This window comes from Vitis vinifera, chromosome 5 (genome assembly GCF_030704535.1).
Source record: "Vitis vinifera cultivar Pinot Noir 40024 chromosome 5, ASM3070453v1".
In the NCBI taxonomy this organism is placed as follows: domain Eukaryota; kingdom Viridiplantae; phylum Streptophyta; class Magnoliopsida; order Vitales; family Vitaceae; genus Vitis; species Vitis vinifera.
The window spans coordinates 7,235,005-7,255,247 of record NC_081809.1 but is presented as its reverse complement, the minus strand read 5'-3'; the positions used below and the strand labels follow the sequence as shown (position 1 = coordinate 7,255,247).

The window sequence follows — 20,243 nt, the reverse complement described above, 5'->3', positions numbered from 1 at the left end:
CATCGATCATGACGGCCAATTCAGTTCAAATATGGTTTTAATTTTCGTTATGATTTATTTTTCAATTAGACTGAAATTATATGAAATATAGGAAATAAATTAAACATTGTAGTTGATTCAAATTAATACAAGACCTCCAGTCAAATTAAACAACCAATTCTTCCAAAAGGTTAAGCTATTAATATCTGTGCTCACAAGATATATTATAAACTCTGAACACCTTCCCGGTTCCATGATTTCCATGATGGTTCAAGACATGAGAACCATAGACCCCGAAATCAAGAACAACATCGACAATGCAAGTGACAATAGAGCAACAGAGGGTGGAATCCGCCCTTTGTCCCTCCTCAGGATCATCCCTTCAATCACTGGGTAGTTGACAGCTACGATGAAAAATGAAAGAAAAATCTGTCCCAAAAGCTTGTCACAGCATCCAGCTACCATCACTCTGCCAACTCCTCCCACCAAAGAAATCATGTTGAAAATGACTAAGGTTACTAATGGAGCAAGTAGCACCGTTGATGTTCGGAAATCAAATATGCCCATTTGGTAGAGTTTAACTTGGTCATCTTGAATGGCTTTATTTGTTGGTGTGAAACTGGCTTCTCCCATGCCCACAGACTTCAGTATACCATCCAAGCTTCCGTAGAAATGGCTTGTAATTGACTTCATCATCCAAATGCGCTCCTCATTCCACCATGTCTGAACTGATCCTCCAGTGGAGTGAACATCCTTTAGATGTTTCAAGAGGGAGGAGAAGAAAACAAATGAAAATATAACAAACCATGAATCTGAAGCCTGTTAAGGAATGAAAATGAATGATGTTAGAGAGCATATATCATGCATCGCATATATTAGATAAGTTTTTGTTATTGAAATTTCTGAAAACTAGATAAAGATCATACAAGTATATATTCATACTAGAGCTAGCAATGTGGTTTATGATCTTGTATTTTCATGGAGAAAAAGAAAGCACGTGAAATTATTATGCAACTATAATGTTTTGATTACCTTTGGGTAAATTGGGATGCCATTCAAGAGGCAGAGTTGAGGGATGGTAGCCAAACACCATAAGCAGAAGGAAGAAAAAGGATTAAGTGCTAGGTGAGCGTAGCACATGCTCTCCAGAAAAGACATCCTCAACAGCCCATAAATGGGAGGGCAGAACCTTGAGAAAGTGACTTGAAGCAGTCCACAGTACCATCTTCTACCTTGCACTAATGTGTCATTCAAGTTCGAAGTAGCAGTGCCCAAGAATGCTGGTCTGGGAGGGCTATAGTATATGGAATTCCACCCCTTACAATGCAAAATGAATCCCGTAAAGTAATCCTCTAGCACAGAATTGTACAAGAAACCTATCTGCATTGGCCATTAAGAGATTGAAATTAATGTTAGTCAATAAGCAGAAGACAATTTGTAATATTTGGCTAATAGACAAGAGTAGGTAAACTAATAAGTCAGTCCTTGCCTCTTCACCCCATTTTGTGTGTTCTTCATAACTGCAAGAGGCTAAAAACTGTGTCTCTTGTTGCAACCTGGTCGAGAAGCTCCCGTCTTCAATGACCTTGCATGGGTAGCTCTGGCCAAGTGATTTGATGAGCCCATTGGATGGACCAAAATATTGTTTTAGTTGGAGGGGATCCTTAACTGGGAAATTAATGGTATGAGTATTTTTAGCTTTAAATCAACATAAATAAAAAGGAGGCAAATGCCATTGGTGTTGTTTCCCTCAACTTTTATCTGCTTTCCATATTGAGAGAAAAAGCACATTAGTAAGACAATCTACTTGAGTTAAAGGATCCATATGGAGCACGAATATCACCAACATGGAAAAGAGTGTTTCAAGATCAAGAGACAGAATGATAAAACTGTGCTGGTTTCTACTATTGTTGACTTTATTAAATGACACCCATTCAATATGACATCTGACAAGTTACAATGTATCAATGGAGTTGCTGACAGTGTGAAGCATAATCCAATTATTTCCTCTGTTTCCTTAGCCAATTCATCCCTTCACTAAATCCTCTCTGATTCCAAACTGGTACACATTGGCATGCAAGTGATGTCTTGAATATGGTTAATTAAGATGTTTAATAATTTCTAGAGAAATTTTTGACAGATAATCTGATAAAAGTTTGATATTTCTGCTGATCACTTATGATTAAACGGTGAATCAGTGTGAGCACTGAACGTACCTTCTCCAACATTCCCATACAATGCCGCTCTCTTTATGTAAAAGCATGTACCCGATAACATGGGTCCCTGATGCCCATCCATACCGGGGCACTTCATCTGTCATAGGAGGAAAACATCCAACAAAATATTGGCAATGTTACCTCTCTCTGTTAAAATATTGGACGTGCTAGTTCAGAAAGAACCTATGGCATTGATTCTTAATTAACAAAGTAGATTAAGTTTTAATCGTGTACCTCAAATACTGATCTCAATCGGCCATCATAGATGTCATTCATACTGAAGTTGTGGAATTTCTGAGGGAATTGAACAAAAGCTAGAGAGCAAGAGATTTTGGAATCAAGGTGGAAACACATTGCTTGGCGGGCAGATGAGGGGTCATTGCAGAAAAAGTCGCAGTCTAATACTAATACATGGGGCGCGTTGCTTATGATGCCAGAGACCCTGAGCTGCACACAAATGATACATAAAGTATTAGCTCATAACATGTGCATGTATCCGTGCGAAAAAGAGAGAAACATACAAGAGTGTTGAGAGCCCCGGCTTTGAAATGATGTGGATGAGAAGGTCTTTTCTCGCGAGAAACATAGACGAGGAGAGGTATATTGGGATGACCAGCGCTACTGTCTTCATTAACAGTGTTGTCATCTCTTATCACCTGCCAAAGTTATTCTATTATTACAATAAATTAAACAACTAAGAAAAATATGTTAAATCAGAGCAAGTATTTGAATATTTTCTACTTCTTTCATTTACATGAGGAGTACACCATACATAGAAGTGGTTTACAGGAAAACAGAGACACAGTCAAGGAAAATGAAAATGAAAATGTTAGGCTAGAAATTATGCTATCATAATGCAAAGGATTTATAATAAATACAACTAACTATCCTAGAATCACTCAACTAAATATTCCTATAATCATTCTAATTATGAAGGAATTACAGCTCACACCAACACTCCCCCTCAAGTTGGTGTATAGATGTTTCTAATGCCCAACTTTTCTAGTGAGCTGTGAAAGCTTTTACTTGAAACAACCTTTGTTAGTATATCTGCAAGTTTCTATCAATAGTAGTTCCTACCCTATCCGTGCAAGTCCGTGTAACCATCAACATTGAGATGGTGATTCTTAGAGAACATGCATACTCTACCTAGGGCAGATTTAAGTAGCAAAGTATTGAAATTACAACCCCCATATGATCTTCACTATGGTTGTGCATGAATTGGCTTACTATGCTGATAGTGTAAGCAATATCCAAACAAGTATGAGATAAATAGATTAGCTTACGCACTAGCTTTTAAAACCTTTCTTTATTGGTTGACACTTAATTCGAATATTCTCCAAGTTTATGATTCTGAACAATTGGTGTGTCAGGCGACTTGCAATCAACCATCACTATTTTAGATAATAAGTTTAACACATACTTTCTACGGGAAAAAAAAATATGCATTCACTTGATCTAGCTACTTATATTCCGATAAAGTATTTTAGTCTTCCTAGGTTCTTCATCTCAAATTTGGTCCCCAACTATTTCTGGAGTTTGGAAATTTCTTTTGTGTCATCTCCTGCGATAATCATATTATCCACATAGATTATCAAAACAATTATCTTTCCTTGTTGATGTTTAAAAAAAAAAAGTATGATCCGAGTTGATTTTTTTGAAAACCATACTTTCTCATAGCTAGACCAAAATAACCAAACCATGCTCGAGGTGACTATTTCAATCTATAAAATATCTGTTCCAACTTACACACTACTCTAGTGCTTGATGATGCAGTATAACCTAATGGAATATCCATTTATACCTCTTCCTCAAGGTCTCTATGAAGAAAGACATTCTTCATGTCAAATTGGTGTAATAGTCAATCTAAATTTGTTACTAGAGATAATAAGACTAACAATGTATAATTTTGCCAATGGTGGAAACATCTCTTGATAGTCTATGTCATATGTCTATGTTTATCCCTTGGCTACAAGCCTTGCCTTGTATCGCTCAATAGACCCATTTGTCTTATGATTAATGGAAAACACTCATTTACACCCTACTGTGTTCTTCCTTTTCGGTAGTGGAACAAGTCCCATGTCTTGTTCTTTTGTAGTGCTTCCATTTCCTCTTGAATTTCTTGGGCCCATTTCAAATCTGCTAAGGCTTCGTGTACTCCACAAGGACCATGATAAGGGGACAACTTGTGCACAAAGGATTTAAGGGGCTCAGATAGTCTTTAGGTGGTTACGTTATTAGCAATCAGGTACTTTGATATTTTCCCTTCAACATCCGGTGAGTATCAAACTAGAGCTTTACCTTTATTATGCCTAAAAGGTTAGTGATAACCAATTGGAGTATCCAAAGCATGACTAAAAGATGGTACAAGGGAACTTACCTCAAGAATATTCTCTAGAAAACAATTGTTGAGTACATGAGGGAGAAAAGGTTTTTTGCTAAAAGGTCCAGATTCACCTTCCTCAACATTGTTGCCACTATTTCCATTGCTTTCATCCTCATTTTTTTTCACTTTTCTCCTTATGTTCTTTGACTCTTACCATGTCATTTCCTTCTCTTATTACCTTACCAAATCCGAGTTCTTGATTGGTTGCCTTAACTTCCTCATAAACCCACCATTTTTGCTCTCCATCCTATCTCTTCCACTAAAGATTAGTAGCAAATATCAGTGAAGAGTAAAAAAATTTAGATTTCAAGAATGTGACATCCATCGTGACACAGGTAAGTGTGGTGGTAGGATTGTAGCAACGGTAGCCATTTTTGCTTGTAGCATACCCTTAAAAAAAATTGCAACAAACAACACAAGGATCGAGTTTTGTTTGTTGATTTTTATGCAGATGAACAAACACAACACAACCAAATATGCATGGTAGAATAAGCAATATGTTAAGGTAACTTGGTTAGACAAAGCCTAGAATGAAGTCTAAAACTCCAATACCTTTGAGGGCGATTGATTAAACAAATATACAACAATAAGAACAACCCCATCCCAGTGTCGATCGAGTATTTTTGCTCTAATTAACAAAGCACATGTTGTTTCTAAAATATATTTGTTTTTTCGCTCAACCACACCATTCTATTGTGGAGTTTTAGTATAAGAAATTTCATGAAGAAGGTCATTTAATTGAAATAGGCTTGAAATTCTAAGTCAACATATCCTCCTCCATTATCTAATCGAAGAATCCAAACTTTAGCTTAGTATTGATTTTGAATCATGGCTTGAAATGAATAAAACAAACCAAATCTCTCATCCTCATGTTTTAACAAATACAACCAAGTCATTTGTGTATAGTCATCTATAAAGGTCACAAACCAACGAATGCCAAAAAGAGTTGTAATAGGAGAGGGTCCCCAAACGTCGGAATGAATCAAAACGAAAGGAACATCACTTTTATTTGAACTAGTTGGAAAAGGGACATGATGACTCTTTGTTGAAATGCAAGTATCGCAGTTAAAGTCTAAATAATCCAAATCTAGAAATAATTGAGGAAACAAGTATTGCATATAGCTAAATGATGAGTACCCCAAACAATGATGCCACAACCAAATCTGTTTTTCCTTGACACTTATTAAATGTTGCACATTATTAACGCCACTAGAATTGAAGTCATCCATGTGGTATAACCTCCATATCTTAAGACCACACCTAATGATCTCCTTGGTAAGAATGTCCCGAAACAAGCAAAAAGTAGGATATATTGAAGCGATGCAATTTAGTTCTTCAATTGCTTGGCTCATAGACATTAATTTATTGGAAAGAGATTGTATTAATAAAGTATTTGACAAAGAAAGGGCGATAAGACTATCCTTCCAACCCTTGTAATTGAATATATATAACCCTATTAGCATTGGCAATGCCAATTCACCTTGGCTCTAAAGTATTAACAAAATCATTTGGATAAAATGTCATGTGGCTCATTGCTCCAGAGTTCACTATCCAACCACTACAATCACTTTGGTTAGAAACAAGCAAAGCGTGGTTATTATTACCTTGGTCAATGAGAGTGGTTGTTGATTCATTTTTAGATTCAACCTATGGAATAATAGATAATTGGGATTCTGTATTTGCCAAGGTTGGTTGCCTTGATCCACTAGCAACTTCTATTTGTTTTCATGCCTTGAGTTCATTCCATTATTCTGGATACCTATGCAACTTAAAGCATGTGTCACGAGTATGTTTCATGTTCCCACGACGAGAGTAGCGACCTCCTTTACCTTTTGTTTATCTCATTCCCTTTGTAAATGCACTTAGTTTTCAATTACTTGAAGATAAGGACCTAGGCTTGATCCCTTGTAGTGTAAATGGTTGTTGAGGTCCTATTTTTATTCCTTTATATGCCATAACAATGACTCTTATAGTCTATGTGCTCTTTAGCATTAGTGCTTGTCTAATTTCTTCCTTTTGTACATGAGCATACACTTGTTAAATGGTAGGAAATGGTTGTATCTAGAGTACATCACTTCAAATCTTGTTAAGTCCATCACTCCATTCATTAAGAAATATATAAACTCTATCTTCTTGTAGGAGAGTTTTATATTTCTGTATATCACCACCACACCCCATTGGATTTGGGTAATGGAAATCAATCTCTCTCCACAAACCTTGAAGACCATTGTAGTATGATTCAATGGATCCCCCAACTTGCTTCATTTGTGTTACACGTCTCTTCAAATCATATACCTAAGGTGTGTCAATCCTATTAAAGTTGTAGCAATTGACTCCTAAACATGTTTGGCAATTGGAAAACGAATGAAGTTATTGATTAACAATAGGTCGACCATGAAATTTATCAACCATCCTTTCACAAAAGCATTCTCCGTTCTCCATTTTCTAAAGGTTGAATCAATTGGTTCAGGTTGTAGGATGTCATCATTTATGTATCCCTACTTGTCTTTGCCTAAGATATATATCTCAACAACTTAAGACCATAAAGCATAATTGGTATCATTGAGTTTGATATCGATTTGTGCAACAAACAATATCATAAGTTGTTGGAGTTTGGGTTTGATTTTGAGTCAAAACTCGATTCATTCTAGTTGTCAAGTCTTCAAGAATCGCAATTGTGGGGTTCTCACATTGTTGCTTGCACTCCACCAATTCAATTGAGATGAAAGAGGTGATGAAACAGAGGGAAACCGAGAGAGATGAGAGGAAAAGATGCTGGTATTATTTATCTCAGTAGTCTTCTACAATAACATAATAGACATTATATACAAGCAGAAGATACACATCCTAACCAACTGTACACATGGAGCTAAAAGATTAAAAAGAAAATAATATCCTAACTAATTACATCTTTAGGCTTAACATCCCTCCTCAAGCTCATTGGTATAGTAAGAACAATGAGATTGGATAGTAGAGTAATGAAACATTGGGTGGAAAGAGGCTGGGTCATGTAATCAGCAAGCTGATCATCAGAAGGTGTGAACTGGACAGAGAAAGAGCGTTGAAGAACACGTTCTTGGACAGAGAAAGAGCGTTGAAGAACATGTTCCTGGACAAAGTGGTAGTCGATTTCCATATGTTTGATTTGGGCATGCAAAATAGGATTAACAACTAAGTATGTTGCACTGATATTGTCACAGAGAATGAGGAAAGGTCGAGTGGGAGTAATGGAAAGTTCACGAAGAAGAGATTCAGTCCAAGCAATTTTAGCAACCCTATTTGCTACCACTCGGTACTCTGATTCGGTGGTGGACCGAGATACCACTTTTTGTTTGGAAGATGACCAAGAAACCAAATTGGAGCCAAGAAAGAGGTAGTAGCCACTAGTGCTATGCCTATCATCGGGGCAAGAGGCCCAATCGACATCCGTATAGAAAGTGATGTTGAAGTCCAGGGAAGGCTATTGGAAGAAACCAAAATGAGATGTGTCCTTTAAGTACCAGAGAGCCTGCCAGTGAAAATCAGAGGGATGGTGCATGAATTGACACACTATATTTACTGCAAAAGCTATATCCGGGCGTGTCATGTTACAATACTAAAGGACACCAACAAAACTTCGATAATCCGAACCATTTTCAAGAGCCACACCATCATGAAGAGAGAGATTTGTGTTGGAGGACATAGGAGAGGGACATGGCTTGGCATCCAACATAGCAACCCGGGCAAGGAGATTAATGATATATTTTGCTTGGCTGAGGTGAATACTAGTAGGGGTGCGATGAACCTCCAAGCCCAGAAAATAGTGTAAAAGACCAAGATCCTTTAAAGAAAATTGATGATGAAACTGTTAGATAAGGTGAGTAACCTGAGTAGAGTGGCTCCCAATGACGATTATATCATCCACATATACAAGAACAAGAAGTAACCCATAAGAAGAATGATAAATAAATAAGAAAGAGTCATTCTTAGAAGTAACAAATCCCAAGTATAGAAGAGAATTACTGAGCTTAGTATACCAAGCACGGGGTGACTGTTTAAGGCTGTAGAGAGACTTATCCAACTTGTAGACATGAGTAGGATAGAGAGGGCCAATAAATCCAAGCGGTTGTTCCATGAAAACGTCTTTAGCCAAGTCACGATGTAAAAAAGGCATTATGAACATCCAGTTGTCTAATACACCAATTTTGTGAAAGAGCAAGGCTGAGCACAATACAGATAGTAGGAGGCTTGACAATAGGGCTGGATGTTTTGAAGTAGTCAATACCTTCGGTTTGATGATAACCCTTAACTACTAAGTGGGCCTTGTATCTCTCAATTTGGCCATCAGGTTGGAGCTTTGGCTTAGAGACCCATTTACAACCGATTACTTTGCCTGAGGAAGGTGAAGGAACAAGATACCAGGTCTTGTTGTGCTGAAAGGCAGCAAATTCCAATTCCATGGCATGTTTCCATGAAGGATCTTTAATATCTTGGAGAAATGAAGTAGGCTAAGTGAGAGAACCTGTGGAGACACTCAACAACAGTTTAGGCTTGTAGATACCAACCTTAAACCTGGTCACCATAGGAAGAATATTATGAGTTCTAGAAGAAGCAAGTAAATCTGTATCTACACTACGTACATGCAGGTCTACTATCGAGGAAGGAAGAAGGAGAGAAGAAGTTGGAACAGATGGAGACACAGAGTGTGAAAAAGAGGAAATGGAAGTAGAAACAACGAGAGGTGGACAAGTACTAGAGGTAGAAGAAGAAGAGGAAAAAAACAGAGGTATTAATAGAGAAGTAGAAATAAATAGGGAAATGAGAGACAATGGAATGGACAAAGGAACTGATAAGGAAGAGGAAGAAAAAATAGACTGAGAGGGAGAAGATGACAAATTCTTGAATGGAAAATAATCTTCATTAAAAATCACATGGTGAGAAATATACACCCTACTGGAATGAATGTCAAGACACAAATAACCTTTGTGGTGTGAACTGTAACCAAGAAAAGCACACTCTAGTGACCTGTATTGGAGTTTATGGGTATTATAAGAGCGGAGATATGGAAAACAAGAGGAACCAAAAACCTTAAGATGAGTATAAGTTGGGAGTTTGTGATAGTGTGCGAAGTAAGGGGATTGATGGTGTAACACAGAGATGAGGAGACGATTAATAAGGTAAGTGGCAGTTTGACAGGCATAAGGCCAACAAGATAGGGGCATACCCGAGTGAGCAAGAAGAGATAATCCCATTTCAACCACATGACAATTTTTTTGCTCAACTCGCCCATTCTGTTGTGATGTGTATAGACAAGATAAACGATGGACAATGCCTAGATTAGAAAACATTATGAAGAGAGATTGAAATTCACCTCCCTAATTAGATTGGACAACCTTAATCTCGGTATTAAATTGATTTTCAATGAGAGCTTGAAACTTGAGAAAAGTAGGACATTCTTTATCTTTTGTTTTGAGCAAATAAAACCAAGTAAAGCGAGTACGATCATCAATAAAAAGTAAAAAATAAAGAGCACCAAAAATAGAGCAAACAGGAGAAGGACCCTATAGGTCTATATGAATTAACTCAAAAGGTTTTACTGCAATGGATGGAGACAAAGAAAAAGGAAGCTTGTGGATCTTTGCTAATTGACAAGAATTATAAAAATTAAGACGAATTTTTTGTGTTCGAGCAATATTACAAGAATCCAAGATTTGATTAACAACAGATAAAGCTGGGTGACCTAGTCTCTTATGCCACAGATTTGGATCCTTGATGTTAGCTATGAAAACTCGAGGAGGAAGGAAACAGTAGGAGAATAGCATGATGAATGAACTTTGTATAAGCCATTATCAAGTTGACCTTGAAGGAGAACCCTTTTCAAAACTTGATCATTGACAAGAAAATGAGTGGCATAACATTCAACAAAAACTTTATTATCAGAACACAATTTTCTAACACTAATAAAATTATTTGAAATTTTTGGAGTGTGATAGACCTGATATAGAACAAGAGGAGAATACGAGGATGGTAGTTTTGTAGTATCAAGATGTAAGATACAGAGTTGCTTACAGTTCCTAACTGTCACCTAATATGGACCACTAAATGGTGTCATAGTGTCAAACATGTTGATGTCCGGAGTAAAGTAATGTGTAGCACTTGAGTCCATATACCAATTTGTATCAGGAACAATGTTAGACTTAGCAGCAGGATGAGCCGTTGCAAGGTAAGAAAATTCTGAAGGATTAGAGAGCTGGGAATTTGTGGTGAGAACAGTATTGAAAGATTTAAGAGAAAGTTGGGGTGGATAGTTAAAATTTGTACAATGGAAGCAAATAAGAGCAGTGTGTCCATATTTACCACAAATTTGGCACTGAGGCCTTTGATTCTGAATTGAAAATGTGGTTTCCATTGAGGTTGAGGCTACTGTGGTTGTAGTTTGCCCAAAATGTTGGGTTGATATTGACTAGTGGTTGGCTTAAAAGTTGGAGAAGAGTATCTAGGTTGAATGTGAATGTGATTGAATGTAGGTTAAGGAGTTGATTTATAAGGTTTCTTGTTCAGATGAGCCATATGGACTTAGGCAAAATTAAGAGAAACTGAGTTTTGTTGTAAAAGACGGAAGTCATAGCTAAGCAATTGGCTATGGATTTGCTCAATAGTTGGTTGGTTAGATCGATTTTGAATGGAGGTAACAAAAGGATTATACTCACGATCTAATCCACTAAACAAATAGATGAGATAGTCTTTCCCAGAAATTGGTTTTCCTATTGCTACAAGACTGTTGCAAATGGATTTGAGCTTTTGAATATATTCACCAATTGAGAGTCCATCTTTCTTGAGCTTTTGAAGCTTGGTGTGAATCTCAGTAACCCACACCATAGAAGAGACAAAGTAAATCTGATTAAGGGCATTCCAAATCTCCATTGCTGTTGAATACCCAACGATCTGAGCCATTATATCTTCGAACAAGGATACGTATAGCCAACTCATCAAAAGTCGATTGTATCTCTACGAGATCGAGTACTCTGGATTAATGATTTGTTATTGCAGATCGAGGAATCGAGGAAGGCAAGGTCGAAATCCGCCAATGAAATCATCGAGTCTGTTAGCAATGATGACATTCAGAAGCTAATTCTTCCAGATGAGGTAGTTCCCATTATCTAGCTTTACTATGAGAGGTTGATTCATAGATGGGAAAGAGAAAAATGGTGTGTTTACTGGTGGAGGGAGGTTGTTTGACTGAGATAATGGGTTTTGCACATTCACAGTGCTAGCAGAAGGTGATTCAGAGGTCTCAATGAAAGAAGCCATGGAAGCTCTAATACCAAGATGAAAGAGGTGATGAAACAGAGGAAAATAGAGAGAGATGAGATGAAAAGATGCTTATATTATTTATCACAGTAGTCTTCTACAATAACAGAGCATACATTATATATAAGCAGAAGATACACATCCTAACCAACTGGATATGTAGAGCTAAAAGACTAGAGAGAAAATAATATCCTAACTAATTACATCTTTAGGCTTAACAAATTGGTGTAGCCATCTCTTTTGGTCAAGTGTAGGTTCTCTGGTTCAAACTTGGGTGCAACAAAGATATAAGAAAATTCCTAGGATCCCTACTCTAATACCATGTTAAATTAGAGCAATTGTTTGAATACTTTTTACTTCTTTCATTCACACAGTGGTTCACGAAAAAATGGAAAACTAGTCAAGGAAAAAATAAATCCTTAGGCTAGAAATCAGGCTATTAAATTTTTTTAAAAAAAATTACAATAAATACAACAACTAATTAATCCTAGAATCACTCAACTAAATATTCCAGTTAATCATTCTAATTATAAAAGAATTACAACTCGTGTCAACAAAAATATTAATCGTGATGTATCTCTAAATTAATGCAACTTAAAGAACCATCCACAAAAGTATTCTCTCATAGAACAGTAGTTGGGAAAATTATAGTCGAGGTAAATTATTGTATTTTCTAATTTGATTTCCACCCTCATAATAATAATAATTGAATTAGAGAGTACAATAATTTACGTCACCCATGGAGTAACAGGGGATCGTAAGTACAATAATTTACTTCACCCATGGAGGTACCGGGCATCGTATATGAGCCCATACAGTTCATGTTACTTGAGTAGAAGTAGAACGGGTGAAATATGCTCGCCTAGATGGGGTGGCCCTTCGAATAGGCACCTGTTGCTCCTAGGTCAAATCTTTTGCCTAGAGGCGCACGCCGTACTTGCACTCTCATTTGTCTATTGCCTTTTGTATCCGAAGCTGCGTCCAGCACCCTCAGCTAGAGCGCTTGTTTTCTCTATCACTATCTAAAGTGTTGCTGGCCATCTCTCCTAGACGTGAAGGTATAATTCCAACCAAGAAGAGGCACCTGTCCCACCCATGACAACTAATGTCCTATTCTAAATGATATCTAGAGAAAATTATAAAAGTAAAGCCCACACGCAAAGAATTCTCGAGAACTCCTTGGAGAATATATACCTCAATTAGCGGAGGATGATTATGACCAGCAATGCCCACTCCTTGTTCAACCTCATCTTTTCCACACGCTCCCACCACACGCTCCTTAAACAGCTCGTAATTCCTCTGCACAGCCACCACATCAAAAAGTTCATATCAATTAACTGAAACCATATGTATAAGTATGCATAACTCATATGAGATTTAACCCAGACCTTGATCTTCTCTCTCTCTTCCACAAACTGATCATCCTCCTCCTCCTCTTTTGAAAAGTAAGCCTCCGGACACCTTGTCCTGATTCCGTAAGCCTTGCAGAAGGGAATCCACAGCCGCGCAAACCTCCATGCCTCCCGAATCGCATTTAAAGTAAGAGAAGAACCCCCATCATCGGATAGATAGACTACTACCTTCTCCGGCGGGTAGTCTAGGGCCATGGCCGATAAAACCGTGTTCATCACCTTCACTGGAGGCTCCTTCTTTGGGTCCGCAGTGCAAATAAAGACGTCGATTGCACCCAGTTCTCTATCTTCCGGAAACGTCTCCGGAAACACAGTTCGAGTCACCGGTCTCCATTGATAAGCTTGGCTGAGGAGCCAAAGAAAAGAAAGAAAGAGCTCAGAAGCAAAGACCAAAAGCCAAGTTAGCAGATGGGATGGAGCGGTGGCATAGAGATAAAAAGATGAAGCTCGGTAGTAGAGCAGGGCGAGGAGAGCCATAGAATGAAAAAAAGCGTGGGATCTGTTGATAATAGTAGCTGATGTATGGAGTGTGCAGAGATGGAGAGGGAGAGAATCCATGGATTTGTTTGGCTGTATGTTGTTCTGATGAAGATGAAGAAGACCCAAGCGCGCATTAATCAAGGTGACGCTAATGTGACCCACATGCGGTTGCCGTATTTAGCGCTCTAGGAAATGCTGCCAAAAATTTCTATTGTGACATGTATTTTTAGAAAAATTATACAGCTCACCCCGGTGCTCTCTGTGCGTCATTTTAAATTCAGTAATTGGTCCTAAGGCTTTCCAGTTTCACCAAAAATAATGTATAGAAAATGCAATTCTACAAAGATCAATAATTAAAATGAGAAAAAAAAAAAAGGCAAGGAAATTCAAGATAGGAATTTCAAATTTTTTTTCCATTTAAATCTTTCTAAAAATGAATAATATAAAATATAATAAAAATTATTAAAAAAATTGATATTTTCCATAGAGAGAGAGAGAGAGAGAGAGAGAGAGAGAGAGAGAGAGAGAGAGGGGGTAACAATTTTATAATATGAATACCACTATTATCCAGTGAAGAATATTCAACACAAGAATGATAACCTTTGCCTGATTTTACAACAAAATCAAAAGAAAGCAAAAGTAATAATTATCAAATAAATTTTATTTCTATTTTACCTTCTCGAAACTATTGGCACATACCATATTAAAAAATAAAAATAAAAATCTTTAGATTTAATTCTAACATTTTATGTGTAGAATAATATTAGCAATCTAATACTTTGATAAAAAAAAAAATACAATTTATGAATATCTAGATGAATATTGTTAATAAACTCCTCTCTAAATGATGTGTTTTGGTAAGAGATGAGACAAATGCATAAGCCACCAACTTTTTACCCTAGTTTTTGTCATCCAATTTCGTCCATCCATGTATTGAATGTGGTCCAACTACATTGACACGTCATTTAAATTAACTTATTTATTTATGGTCATAACTTCTAATTTATTTTTGTATATTTATCGAAAAATATAAAAAAAATGCATTCACCAATCAAAAAATTGTTTTTTATTTTTTATTCTTAAATAAAAAATGTGACGTTTTTAAATAATATTGTTAATTATTTTCATATGCTTTTTAAAAGTTATTTTAAAAAATAATTATATAAACATGTAGAATAATAAAATAAAGTATTAGATATAAAAATTATTTTTAAAAACATTTTAAGTATTCAAATAAATTTTTTTATATATAAAATATTAAAGAACAATTTTTAAAAATTATTATTAAAAATAATTACAAAAAAGAGACCTAAATCTTTCCTCACTTTTTAAATTTTTAGTGGAAAACGTTTGGATCCATGTTTCAACTTGAAATGTGGATAACACACAAGTTATTAATATTTGTTTTTTCAAATTCATTTCATTTAAAGATTATGTAATTTGAAAATATATGAGCTTCTAATTAATTAATGTCAAATATATATATATATTTTTTATTCTTGCTTTTTGCATGATTCATGAAAATTTAAATATGAAAAAAAAATTAACATTTTTATTTCTTTTTGCAATACTTTTGGAGGATATCAAACATAGTACAAAGTTTTATTTCATTATTTTCTTTTACAAAATTATTAAATACTTGATAAAATACCTATGAATGACACTACAACTTAATGCAGTAGTTTATGAAAAAAAAATCACTAGAAGAACAAAATAAAGTAATTAAATCCCATTAATTTTTTGAATTTGAGAAACAAATTCACTTTTTCATTCTTGAGTCACCTTGTCACCCAATAAGAAAACTAAAAATAGTTATTGGAAATCTTGATTATCCTATTCCCTGACTTTGGATCTTATAGGATGTATATCCCTTAAGAGAGAGAAGTCCATTTTTTGTCTATCACTAAGATCAAGAAAGAGCTATCAAGTCGAAAATCCCTATGTCTTTGAAGTTATTAAGGGAAATCCAAATCCAAGGTATGTGTACTCCTCGTTTCTCACCCTAAAATGACTTTTTTAAAGGCTTATTAGTTTTCATTATGCCTAGGAAGACGCATATACCCCTTTATAGGTGTCTAGGGCTTGATTGGATTTTTCCTAGATTCCAAGAAGGAAGTACCATTGTGCATCGGATGGACTATCTTTTCTAGATATGTTACTTTCTTTTTCCTAATGATGAATCCCTTTGTTTAATTTGTTTTATTTCTTTAGCATCATTTTAGAGTCCCACCAAAACGGATTACCTTTATATTGTGTTTGGTTTCAAAAAATATTAAAGAAAAAAAAAATATAAAAAAAATAATTTTTTCATATTTGGTTATTCTATAAAAAAATATAAAAAAAAATATAATATAATTAAAATTAATTAAAAATTTAGATATTTTTAAATTATTTAATTTTTATATTGATGAGTTAAAATAAATAAAATAAATAAAATAAATTTAAAATAAAAAAAAAATAATTTATCCATCTTTAATCTATCTTTTATTTTTTCTTTATTTTTATTTTTTCATTGAATTTTCTTTTTCTTACATTTTCCCATAGGGTATGTTTCTTATCCATCTCAATTATTTCTCTTGCTATTCGCTCTCCTTCGTTTATTGTTGGCTGTTATTTAGCTATTTGTGTGTGGCTACTTTTGTTGATTTCTGAGCATCCACTGGATTTGCTATGAGTACTATATATTCATCTGTTGTTTCTGGGTTTTGGTTGAGAGAAATAATATGAATCTAGACCAGTTTTATTGCGTGATGTTTGAATGTACCTCTCCCATCATTTCTCCTTAAACCCATCCCCTCTCCCACTAACTAGTAAGCCTGTTGATAATTTATGAGACCAGGTTTTGCTTAAACAACTCTCATTCCACCTATTTCTGCTCTGTTTTATCAGTTTTCCTCTCTATACTTCTCTGTTTCTTTTTTTTGGTGTTTGTCGATGGTGTGCTTTGGTTGGTGCATCTTCATCTGAGAGTGCAGACCCAGGGAATGAAAGCTATGATTATAAAGGCTAGTCTCTAAGCAGTACCCGAGGAGCATTTCCAGAATATCACAGAGCCTTTAAGTTGGTCATTCTTTGACACATCGGGGAAACGGGAAGAGTGCTCCTCATGAGATGGAATGCTCTATGCATGATGAAAGACTCAGAAACTTTGGGTGAATATGAGGGCTTCCGTTTTAGTTATAGAACCATGGTGTTTGACGCTCTACAAATGGTTGAGCCATTCTTATATCATTGCGGTGCTTTTCTTGTGCCTAAGGCTCAGGCTCATGAATGGCTCTTTTCATCAGAAGAAGGAGAATTCAGATGGTTATATTGGCGGAGTGTAGAATGCCAGGAGCGTTTCAGGTGCTCCATGTTCATGTGCTCATAATGCAAAGGAAGAATCTGCTTCAGGCATCACAACATCTCTACGTTCAGTCAAGGAAGCTGATGTTCCTAGGCTCCATAACCTTGCCATGGCTATTATCGATTACAAGGGTTACAGAGCAGTAGTTCAGAGTGTTTTACCCGGCACCCTTCAAGGGGATAAATCAGATTTCTTCTCTGTATGATTTGGTTGAGAATGGTAGGACAATATGCTGGAATGAAGAATTTCATTCTAAGGCATTAAGGGCAGCCAAACACCTTTATTTGAAAGAACATACAGCTTGTGACAGTTCTGGGAGCATCTTCAAATCAGTTGCGCGTGGAATGCAAGTGATAATTGCCTATAACCCCTTCGGAAATTAAGAGCCTAGTCCAGAAGATACCGATGTGCAGACATGGATATTTCCTTGCAGTGACAACTTGAAAGACACTTATGATCAGATCGGTACAACCACTAAGGATCATTTGAAGTACTGCTCCAAAAACTTGGGTTCCATCTTGTCAAGCTGCTGGATATAGAAAAAAGAGAATGTCGTTCAACAAGTCTCCTTTCTCAAGGCTTAAAAAGAGCCTCTCCCTTCAAATCATGCTTTCCTGAAGTGAGGTCTTCAGAGGCAACTGGTTACAAATCTCCTGATGACAATGCCTCTAGCGTAAATGAGGATGTTTTTGTGATAACATACGTCATAATGTTGATACCTTCTCGGACATAGATGATCAGTGCATTTCCCCAGCTTCCAGTTGTGGCAAAACCTCTACTGCATCAAGGCGTATATTCCCTTTAGAAAGCAGGAGTTCGTACAGATCAGTTTCTGATATCCAGAACTCTAAGTTTGCACTGCTTCAAGTTGTTCCAGATGTAATTGGAACTGAAGATTCTGAAGATTCTGTTCATGTCAGCTAATGCTGACTAGGATGCCATGTTGAGGAGTTTTAATAAGGGTGCCATGTATATAAGAAGAAGCCAATTGAGATGGAAAGTGCAAAGAACCTTTGGCAGAATGTATTCTTGTAAATGAGGGGATAAACAGCTGCAGAAATCTGGACAGAAGGATGATGTCCAGGTTAAATCATTAGGGGCAATGAACTGGATGTAGATGCAGGAAGTGCACTAGACAAGTTGCCTATGAATCTCCATGCGCTACAGACTTGCAATGTTGGCAAGTTTATGAATCACTTACGCAACCATAAAATTCTGATTTTCAGAAGAAAGCTAAAATTTTAGTTGGCACATGGAAGAGACGAGTTGAACCTGAAATGAACATTGATGATGCAAAATCTGGGTCAAGTCGCAGTGTTTCATGGCAAACAAAGGCAGTGTCTTTTGAAAGTTCTCATCAGGGACCCGCTCTGCCCAGGTCCATCGAAAATATGACGAGTTGTAGATGCCATTAAATTCTGACCATGCAGTGGGGTTAATGCCTGCCATAATTCTTCCTCCAGTAGACGTAACAACAGGTCAAAAACGATACTACAATAGGAAGACCCATGCATCACAAGGGAAAGTCCTCTAATACAGTGCAGCCAGTCCCTAATACTATGAGCAGGCACCCATTTTCTATGTCCAGATGCTAATCTAATGGCACTGAACCCAAAGCCTTCTGCTAGTCCACTCATTGCCCACCTCCTTTCCATCCCATTAACCTTCATACCTCATTAAACTCATTATTCATTCTTCCATTCCCATACACATCTTCATAGCCGTTTCTCTTTCTACATTATCACCCATATCCATTAAACTCATTTTCTTCCAATATCCATCTCGCCCATTTTCCCATTGCCTCCCCTTGCAAATTCCATTTCTTATTTCTACCTTAGATGCATGCATGGTCACCCACTCACTTTACCCTAATGCAGGCTTTGATTAAGGCGGACTTTTGGCTTGTCTTTTTCTTTTGGGTTTTGGATCTGGTTTGGCAGTGATTGATAATTTGGGACAGATTAGCCAGTCTTTAGGATATGATAATACACATATATTTGTATCCATGATCAGCATTTGGAATTTTCTCGGTCGAATTGGTGGAGGTTACTTGTCTGAGATGATAGTCAGGAACCATGCTTACCTACGGCCAGTGGCCATGGCAGCAGCCCAAGTTATAATGGCACTCGAACACTTATTCTTCTCTATGAGATGGCCTGGGGCAATGCACATTGGTACTCTATTGATTGGGCTTGGTTATGGGGCCCACTGGGCAATTGTACCGGCTGTTGCCTTTGAGTTGTTTGGCTTGAAGAACTTTGGGGCTTTATACAATTTTCTCACACTTGCAAACCCTGCAGGTTCACTAGTGTTTTCTGGTGTCATTGCTAGCAGTATAAATGATCATGAAACTGTGATTGCTGCAATGCGTCCGGATATCGATAACACCAATAAATATGTGAGGAACACGGCTGCCTTTAGTTTAGTTGCTTCCATATTAGGGATTCCTGCTCCCTTGCCACTCCTGAAAGTTGCGTGTCAGAGTAAGAAATCACGGCAAGCTTAGCACACCGTCCTCATAATCGTGTAGCGGATTGCTACTTTAAATAGATTGTGCAGTTCTTTCACATTTGAGGTCTCTTGTCGAAACCATCGGGCATGGACTTGTTGGAAATCAAGCCAGCATCCTCTGTTTACTTCCCTAATTAGTGTAATGTACAGCCTTTATTATAATTGATTTAGGAGTAATTCTAGCAAGGTAGTTTATTCACTTTCCATGTAAGAGTAGTTTATTCACTTTCCATGTAAGAGTAGTTTATTCACTTCCCATGTAAGAGTTTATTCACTTTCCATGTAAGGGAAATTCCATTCCGGAATTGTCTCATATCTGTAGGCTATTTATTTATGCTTTAAAAAAAAAAATCACAGAATGAATTGAGGTGTTCCTCCATAATTTGTCTTCAAATTCTTCATATTTTTCTTCAAATTCTTCATGGTATCAGAGCAGGTTTAATCCTGTCTCATGTCTCCTCTTTTGTCAATACAGTCACAAACTGGCTCATCTTCCAACCAGGTAATTGGTTCCGGAACCTTGGCTCACAAAGGTAATTTTTTGAGTGCCTTCACTGCTGGTAAGAAACGTAAAAAACCTTGGATAGTGGACTCAGGAGCATCTGATCATATGACGGGAGATG

The 20,243-nt window shown here is 36.7% G+C and overlaps 1 protein-coding gene across 1 annotated transcript; it reads right to left on the bottom strand.

Moving 5' to 3' along the window:
* Positions 1-76: 76 nt before the first annotated feature.
* LOC100246042 (cellulose synthase A catalytic subunit 7 [UDP-forming]) lies at positions 77-14,119 on the bottom strand. The gene is made up of 8 exons (XM_010651746.2): positions 13,260-14,119; positions 13,066-13,170; positions 2,717-2,851; positions 2,430-2,642; positions 2,196-2,292; positions 1,469-1,647; positions 1,012-1,359; positions 77-798 (listed from the first exon to the last, which is right to left on the bottom strand). The coding sequence occupies exons 1-8, from the start codon at positions 13,839-13,841 to the stop codon at positions 250-252; spliced, it is 2,208 nt and encodes a 735-aa protein (XP_010650048.1). The 5' UTR covers positions 13,842-14,119; the 3' UTR covers positions 77-249.
* Positions 14,120-20,243: the final 6,124 nt, after the last annotated feature.